We start from the raw sequence: 8,266 nt of genomic DNA, 5'->3' as shown, positions 1-8,266 counted from the left end.
AGGAGTCAGCCGAGGTGAGTTGTCACACTCTGGCTGTGTTATTTCCCATGAGATCTGGGCTTCGTTGCTGATTGCCTTGTTCTTGTTAGGCGCTGGCCGGCCTGAGCCAGCGGGCCGCCGAGAGGATACGGGGGGTGCCGACCGCGGACGGCAGGCTCGAGCGGCTCGAGTCTCGGCTGGCCGAGCTGGAGGTGCAGAACCGCCTGCTGGGGAAGCAGCAGGCGGAGACCGAGAAAGCCCTCAAAGACGAGAAGCGGGGTAAGGAACAGGCCACGCTTTACGCCAAGTCTGTGTTTAGGCTAATCGGTACCCTTGCTGGGCTGGAGAAGGAGGTCTGTGCCCTGAAGCGTGACTTGACGGCCTACGAGATGGCCAATACCGACCTGTAGAAGGGTCGGGAGGTCAGGGAGGATGCCACCAAGCGTGTGAAGGTATGGTTCCGAACCTACCCAGTTTTCCTGTGGAATGAGTTCGCATGGAGTTGATGTGAGACCTTGCTGGCAGGTGCGGAGGCTCAGCTGGCTGAGGCGGTCGCAGCCCTGGGGCAGCTCACCGGCAAGGTGAGCGCCATCCTTGCCGCCTTTGAGCCGGAAGGCACGGCCACGGCGGAAGATCTGGAGGCGCGGCTAGAGGCGGCGCGCGGGCGTCTAGAAGTCTTCGCCAGGAAGGTCGCTGAGGATGCGTCCCAATACACCCTGGGACTTGTGTAGTCCGACTACCCAGAGGCTGACTTGTAGCCGGCGTGTGACGGGATGGCGCTAGACACCTCGGACCTTGCCTGGTCCGACTAGGGTTGAAAACGGTCGAAATCGGTCGGGATAACTCCGTTACCATTTTCACTTTTACATTTTAATACAAAAGCGATATCGAAAACGAAAAAGTCAAACATGAATACGAATACGGACTCACGGTATATCGAAAACGAACCAGTTCGAATGGATAAGTGTCGAAAGCGAACGGTCTACGGAATGGTAAAATGGAAACACCGACCCGTACGGTCATGCCCAATCATCCAACAAACTTGACATGAGTACATAAAAATGCATAGACAAATGACGGTGGATAGTCTCAACCACAGTCCACAACTCACAAGCCGACACTTAAACATAGAACATTTAACAAATTCACAGCCACGACTACCCACATAGACCATAGTAGTGCAGAAAGGAGACATTCTCACAGACAAATAGTTTAAGAAGTTCCACATACATAGAGTAAAACAAAAGTCTCAACCGAACACAAACATCTTGATTAAAAGGTATAGCGGGCTACAGGCTACAACTCAAATACGGTATATCTCGAATTAGTGAAAACGGGATATCCCGATCAAATATGGAAAATACAGAAACGATCGGGATACAGGCCAAACCATTTCCGTCCCATTTTCGAATTTGACATCCCGTATTTCGTATTGATTCTGAATTTGTTTGAAAATATGAAAACAAGCTGGTAAAATGTAGAAATCGGGGCGGAATGGAATGGGATTTATCCCGACCGTTTTCAACCCTATGTCCGACTAGCTCATCTATGCCCAGCCGATCGCGGAGCACGTGGCGGCCGACCTCAACCTGTAATTGTAGAAGCTAGGAAAATGGTCAGTAGATGGCCAATGAACAATATTTATTTTGCATGTAAATAAATTTGCATGTGTTTGTGTTTGATTCCGCAATCTGGGGAGTTGCCGAGTAGTTAGGAAAGACGACCCTGTGATGTGCCTTTACTTGCCGGGTTGAGAGCTGGTCATCAAGCACGCGAGCAGTAAGAGGTAACGCAGGGTGGTTCCAGTACTAGCAGGGTTGTGTTCACAACGGCTGGTTGCGTTGGGGGTGTCTGCGTTGAGCAGACTTGGGCAGATCGGGCTGGCCGAGCCCAGCCCCCGAGTGTGGCAGGAGAGTCAGGCTGACCGATGCGTAGCCCCCGAGTGTGCTGAACAAGTCGGGGAGAAGAAGAAGAAGCAAGTACAAGTAACTGAAAAACATTGAACTTTATTAATAACTGATGAGTTGAGTACATAGCTTTATTTATCGTTCTTCTACGGATAGAAGCGATGAAGGTGCTCGATGTTCCATGGGTTGCCCACATCCGTTCCATCTTCACGCTGCAGCCTGTAGGTTCCTGGGACGACTACACCACTCACGATGAAGGGGCCTTCCCATGGAGAAGTTAGCTTGCCTCCGGGGGACTGGACCCATCGGAGTATCAGGTCGCCGACGTTGAAGTTGCGCTGCTCGACGTTTTTGTCATGATAACGACATAGTTGTTGCTCATACCGGGTGTGCTGGAGGGCTGTCGTTAGACGGTGCTCCTCGGCCGAGTCGAGATCTGTTCGCCGAGTTGTTTCGGCCTTGCCTTCATCGTAGTTATGGGTGTGTGGAGCACCAATGGTGATATCCGTCGGGAGGGTAGCCTCAGAACCGTAGACCATGAAGAAGGGGGAGTAGCCGGTGGCCCGACTTCTCTGCGTGCGCAGCCCCCATACTACTCTAGGTAGTTCTTGGATCCATTTGGAGCTGTATTTTTCGATCGGGTCGAAAATCCTGACTTTGAGCACCTGAAGGAACAAGCCGTTGGCGCGCTCGACCTGGCCGTTGCACCAGGGGTGAGCCACAGAGGCGTAGTGTACATCAATGCAGCTCTCCTGGCTGAAGTCCCAGAATTCTAATCTAGTGAAGAAGGAGCCCAAGTCTGTGATAATCTAGTTGGGCACATCGAACCGGTGAGTTATTTCTTCCATGAACTCAACTGCCTTGGCTACTAACGTGGATGAGACCGGCTTCACCTTGATCCACTTGGTGAACTTATCGATGGCGACGAATATATGAGTGTAGCCACCTTGTGTCGCCTTGAGTGGTCCCACCGAGTCGAGTCCCCAACAAGCGAATGGCCAGGATGGAGGGATCGTCCGCAGGGCTTGAGCCGGGATGTGTTGCTGCTTTGAGAAGAATTGGCGCTCTGGGCATCATCTGACGATGACCTGGGCGTCGGCCAGGGCCGTTGGCCAGTAGAAGCCTGATCTGAAGGCTTTGCCAACTAGGGTTGACGCTCCTACGTGGTTTCTGCATATTCCCGAGTGGATCTCACCAAGGAGTCGAACTCCGTCTTGCTGGGAGATGCACTTGGAAAGGGTCCCTGAGGAGGCCAAGTGCCTGAACAACTCGGTTCCGATGATGACATAGTTTGTGGCTCGGCGGGCAAGTCGCTCATGCTCCTTGTCCTTCGGATAGGACATGTTGTTGATGATGAAGTCGAGTATCAGGGATCGCCAATTTGGATCGGCGACCAATACTTCCTGCGCTAGGACTGGCGCTAGGTCGGGCTTGGTGGGTGGTTCCTCCTCGATCCTGATAGTGGGGGAGTTGAGAGCCTGCACGAAGACTCCGGCAGGGACGAGTGCTCGTTTGGAGCCCAGCTTGGAGAGTACGTCTGCTGCCACATTATAGTCCCGGAGGACATGGTGGAATTCCAGGCCGTAGAAGTGGGCCTCAAGCTTGCATATCTCCTTACAGTAGGCGTCCATCTTCTCCTAAGTACAGTCCCAATCCTTGTTTACTTGCTGGATGACAACTTTGGAGTCGCCGTAGGCGAGGAGCCTCTTGATACCAAGGGAGGCTGCAATCCTGAGACCGTGGATGAGGGCCTCGTACACGGCCGCATTGTTGGTGGCCTTGAAGAGTAGCTGCTGGACATACTTTACCTGCTCACCTCTCGGGGAGATGAAGAGGATGTTTGCACCAGCGCCGTCGAAGTACATGATCCAATGCTTGGGTCATTCGTTGGGTGGAGGATCCTGGATTTCTGTCCACTTGGCGATGAAGTCGGCCAGGGCTTGTGACTTGATGGTGGAGCGAGGGAGGAACTTGATGGACAGGGCCCCCAGTTCCGCTGACCATTTGACGACCCGGCCATTGGCGTCTCTGTTGTGGAGTATGTCGCCGAGTGGGAAGGGGGAGGCCACCTTGATGCTGTGCGCCTGGAAGTAGTGGCGCAGCTTCCTTGACGTGATGAGGATCTTGTAGAGGAGTTTCTGCACCTGGGGATAGCGCAGCTTGGACTCGCCGAGTACTTCACTGATGAAGTAGACGGGTCGTTGTACCTTGTAGACATGGCCTGGCTCGTCTCGTTTGACGACCAGGGCGGTGCTGACCACGTGCGTGGTTGCCGCGATGTAAAGGAGTAGCGTCTCCCCATCTTCTGGAGCTGTGAGAATGGTCAGAGTTGTGAGAAAGTCTTTGAACTGTTGAAAGGCTACGATAGCTTTCTCGTTCCACTCGAACTTGTCTGACTTCCTGAGAAGTTTGAAGAAGGGCAGTCCCTTGTCGCCGAGCCGGCTAATGAACCGGCTCAGGGCCGCCATGCACCCTCTAAGCTTCATCATATTCTTCTTGCACCTGGGTGGCTTCATGAATCTGATGGCGTTGATCTTCGTCGGGTTGGCTTCGATGCCCCGGCTGCTTACGATGAAGCCGAGTAGCTTCCCGGACGGGACGCCAAACACGCGCTTGGTGGGGTTTAGCTTCCATTTGAATCTCCTGAGATTTTCAAATGTTTCTTGGGGGTCAACAATGAACTGATCATTGGACCTTGTTTTGATGACGACGTCATCCATGTAGGCCTCGGCGTTGCGCCCGATCTGCCCCTGGAGGCATTTCTGGATGGCCTTCTGGTAAGTAGCACCTGTGTTCTTAAGGTTGAAAATCATGGTGTTGTAGCAGTACGCTCCAAAGGGCATAATGAAGGAGGTCTTCTCTTGATCCGAATTCTTCAGAGCAATCTGATGGTAGCTTGAGTAGCAATCAAGAAAAGAGAGGAGTGCGCGGGAGAGGAAAAGGATCTTTAGGGCAGTGCTTGTTGAGATTTGCATAGTCAACACACTTTATCCATTCGCCATTTTTCTTTTTTACAAGGATTGGGTTTGCCAGCCATTCTGGATTTGTGACTTCTCGGATGAAATCAGCGGCTAGGAGCCGGGTAACTTCTACCCTAATAGCCTCCTTTCGATCTTGAGTGAAGCGACGCAGCTGTTGCTTGACGGGCCGTGCCTTCTCGTTGAGATCCAAGGAGTGCTCAGCCTCCTCCCTCGGTACGCGTGGCATGTCCGAGGGCTTCCATGCGAAGATGTCCAGTTGGCACGGAGGAAGGAGGTGAGCACGAGTTCCTATGCGGAGTCGAGGTCGACCCCAATCAAGGCGGTCTTCTCGGGGTGGTTGTCACTGAGGACAATCGCCTTAGTCTGGCTGTCAGGGTGCAGCTGGGACCCTGATGCCGAGTCGTTGGAGGGTTTTTGGATCCGATCCATCATAAGGGCCTTTGCCACATGGGCGACCAAGACCTGGTTGTTGCTTCTCTCCATGGCTTCTGCAGTGTTCATGTTCTCCGTCTCGCAGGAGTGAGACGTCTGGATGTCACCGTGGATGGAGAGGACTCTGTTCGGAGCCGGCATCTTCAGGAGAAGATACGTGTGGTTCGGAATCGCCATGATCTTGGCGAGAGCTTGTCTCTCAAGTATAGCGTGGTAGGAGGTCTCGAATGGCGCCACCTCGAAGATGATGGACTCCGTGTGGTAGTTGTCCCGAGTACCGAAGGTGACCGGGAGGGTGACCTTGCCGACCAGAGTCGAGCCGGCACTCGGGATGATGCCGTAGAAGTCCTGGTCTGAGGGGACCAATTTGGTCATGTCGAAGCCCATGTCCTCCAGGGTCTTGGCGAAGATGTTGTTGAGGGCGCTGCCCCCATCTATGAGCACCCTGGCCAAACGGATCTGGCGGATCACCAAGTTCACCATGAGGGGGTAAGCACCCGGCCTGGGTAGGAGTACCCAGTGGTCGCGTCGGTCGAAGTTGATCGGGATCTCTGACCAACAAAGGGGCTCAACCGGGTGCCTGAACACCGAGTTGACATCACGATTGTGTAGCTTGATGCTGCGCCGGCAGAATGGCACACTGGAGCCTCCAAAGATAATGTTGACCACCCGTTTTTCCTCCTGAAAGGTACCGGATGATCTGTTGCCTTGCTCATTGTCGTCGTCTCGCCTGGGCGAGCGGTTTCTGCGGCCGCGGCCACGGGAGCTTCTGGAGCCACCCAGCCTATCGCGGTCGTCCAGCCTTGGACTCTTGGGCTCCTCTGGGGTGATGATTTTGGAGAGGGAACGGCACTCGCGCGCCATGTGGTTGGCATCTTTGTGCCAGGGGCACTTGGCATCGAGGAGCCGGTCAAGTTCCTCCTGGTCGAGGGAAGTATGCTGCTGGGGCCGATCGGCGACAGCGACGGTGTTGTCGGGGCTGCGTTTGCGCTCGCGAGCCTTGGACGACTCAGCACGGTCGCGGTTCTTGCCGTGTCGTGGAGGACGATCGCCACCTGGATGAGCCGAGTCGCGGCGGTCCTTGTGACGGTGGTGTGCATGCTCGGCGCCCTCCATGTCGGTGTGCTTGTTGACGACGGCCATCATGTCGGAGACGGTCTTGGGGTTGCTTTCAAACATCTTCCTCCATAGTTCCATGCTATGGAGGCCTTGGCGGAAGTGGTAGATCACATCCCTGCATCAACCTCCGTAATCATGTTACGGTTAGCAAAGTAACTTTTGATGTAGTCACTCAAGGACTCGGACGGACACTGCGTGACGCTGCTCAGATCCCATCTGGTTTTGGGGCTCGGGCAGGCTGCCTGGTAGTATTGGGCGAAGGTGGTGCAGAGGTCCTGCTAGCAGTTGATCGAGCCGGCCGGAAGGGATTCGAGTCAGTTCTGTGCCTGGTGGCTCATCATCACCGGAAAGAATGCCACCATAATGTCGTTGTTGCCGTTCGTGGCCCGAATGATGATGGCGTAGGTGCGCAGCCACGTCTTGGGGTCGGATTCGCCATAGAATTTCTCGATGCTGACTGGCTTGAAGGTCGCGGGCCACTGGATGGCTCGCAACCTGTCGGAGAAGGCGGAGAAGCCATCAAGGTCGTCCGCCGGGTTGTAGTCGTTGCCGCGAGGTCGACGATCGCGGTTGTTGCGGTTGGCGCCAGGTGCACCATGCTCCTCGTCGTAGCAGCGATGTCATTCCCGCTCGGCGTTGTCCCGTTCACGATGATGGTTGTCGATGCAGGGTCGAAAATCGCGTCGGTCGAGGCGGTCGCGGAGATCTGGCTGGTCGACCTCCTCGTCACGGCGATGGGGGCGTACCGAGCCGTTGGACCTCGATTGCGCCCGGTAGTTGGAGTACTCCCTTCTTAGACCTTGAGCCTGGATTGCTGCAACATGGAGATGAGCGCGAGCTTTTGCAATCTCGGGAGTTTGGGGAAGGCCCTCGAATACCTGGAGCACAGCGGCCATGTTGGCAGATGGCGTGGTGAAGACTTGATGGTCGTCGTAGTCCAGGATGAACTTGTTTTCAAGGTTCTTGGGCCTTGGTGGAGATGGATGCCTCCGTCCAATGCGGGGGTTGCGACGCCCGGTGTTCTCGAGATCTTCTTCACCCTGCTGGATGACGTCCTCATTTGCTCGGCGATCGGCGCAAAGAGCGTTGCAGTGAAGGCGTTGTTCCCGTTGTTGGTCGTCTTCGCCGGTAAAGGACTCGGAGTCCAGCGATACGACTGAGATCTGGTGCCGGCCGTCGGGGTTGCTGCGGTTTGGCGGGAGGGTGAAGACAGCGACCTGATATTCAGCCTCAGGAGACGAGGGCGGATCAGATCGGATCTGCTCCGAGACGGACTGATCCAGCTCGGTGTTGCGCAGGTTGCCCCTACGTACTCCGAACTGATCCGAGTAGACCGCAGAGCTGTTGCAGCGCCCATGTGGCACGATGGCCGAGTCGCCTGGATGACCCAGCACACTCTTGCTGAGTTGTATGCACTCAGCAATGGATTTGGTAACGCGATCTGTTCTGAAGATTAGATCGGTATTGGAGATAATAGGGTGACACGTTGCCCTGGGGTGAACGACCGGAGGATCGTTGATGTCGAGTTCAGAAACTCGATGAACGATGTAGCTCTGCGCCGTTAGATTGGATCTGACGCTTGTAGAATTGCCGCTCTCGGTGATTGAGGAGCAGGTGGGTGGGTTCCGGGGAACCATAGTTTCCGAGAAACTACCGAAGGTGAAGGCGAATCCGGCGGCGGCCTCCATCTGGATGCTAATGTTGGCGGAGAAGAAGACGTCAGATCTAGATGCCATCGAGCTCGCTGAAGGACTCCTGAGAAATCTCCCCTACCTGGCACGCCAACTGTTGGATTGCTTATTCGCCAAGTCCACCAGGAGTATGCCTGGCGGTAGATTTGTAGGTGAA

At 54.8% G+C, this 8,266-nt stretch overlaps 1 protein-coding gene across 1 annotated transcript; it reads right to left on the bottom strand.

Moving 5' to 3' along the window:
• Window positions 1–2,032: 2,032 nt before the first annotated feature.
• On the bottom strand, window positions 2,033–3,751 carry LOC120645435. The gene is made up of 2 exons (XM_039922220.1): window positions 3,551–3,751; window positions 2,033–2,695 (listed from the first exon to the last, which is right to left on the bottom strand). Exons 1-2 carry the CDS (start codon window positions 3,749–3,751, stop codon window positions 2,033–2,035), a joined length of 864 nt encoding a protein of 287 aa, XP_039778154.1.
• Window positions 3,752–8,266: the final 4,515 nt, after the last annotated feature.

The sequence above is a fragment of the Panicum virgatum genome, chromosome 8K (genome assembly GCF_016808335.1).
Source record: "Panicum virgatum strain AP13 chromosome 8K, P.virgatum_v5, whole genome shotgun sequence".
NCBI lineage: Eukaryota > Viridiplantae > Streptophyta > Magnoliopsida > Poales > Poaceae > Panicum > Panicum virgatum.
Note: the sequence above shows the minus strand (reverse complement) of the source record. Positions and strands in the feature narration are given on the sequence as shown.

What these genes read in the sequence shown, in the direction of transcription:
- LOC120645435 (XM_039922220.1), bottom strand. Translation starts at nt 3,751, where the DNA reads ATGTACTTCGACGGCGCTGGTGCAAACATCCTCTTCATCTCCCCGAGA. An exon ending in CCAAAGTTGTCATCCAGCAA is followed by an intron (nt 2,696 to 3,550) that starts GTAAACAAGGAT and finishes GTGCCCAACTAG; the next exon opens with ATTATCACAGACTTGGGCTC.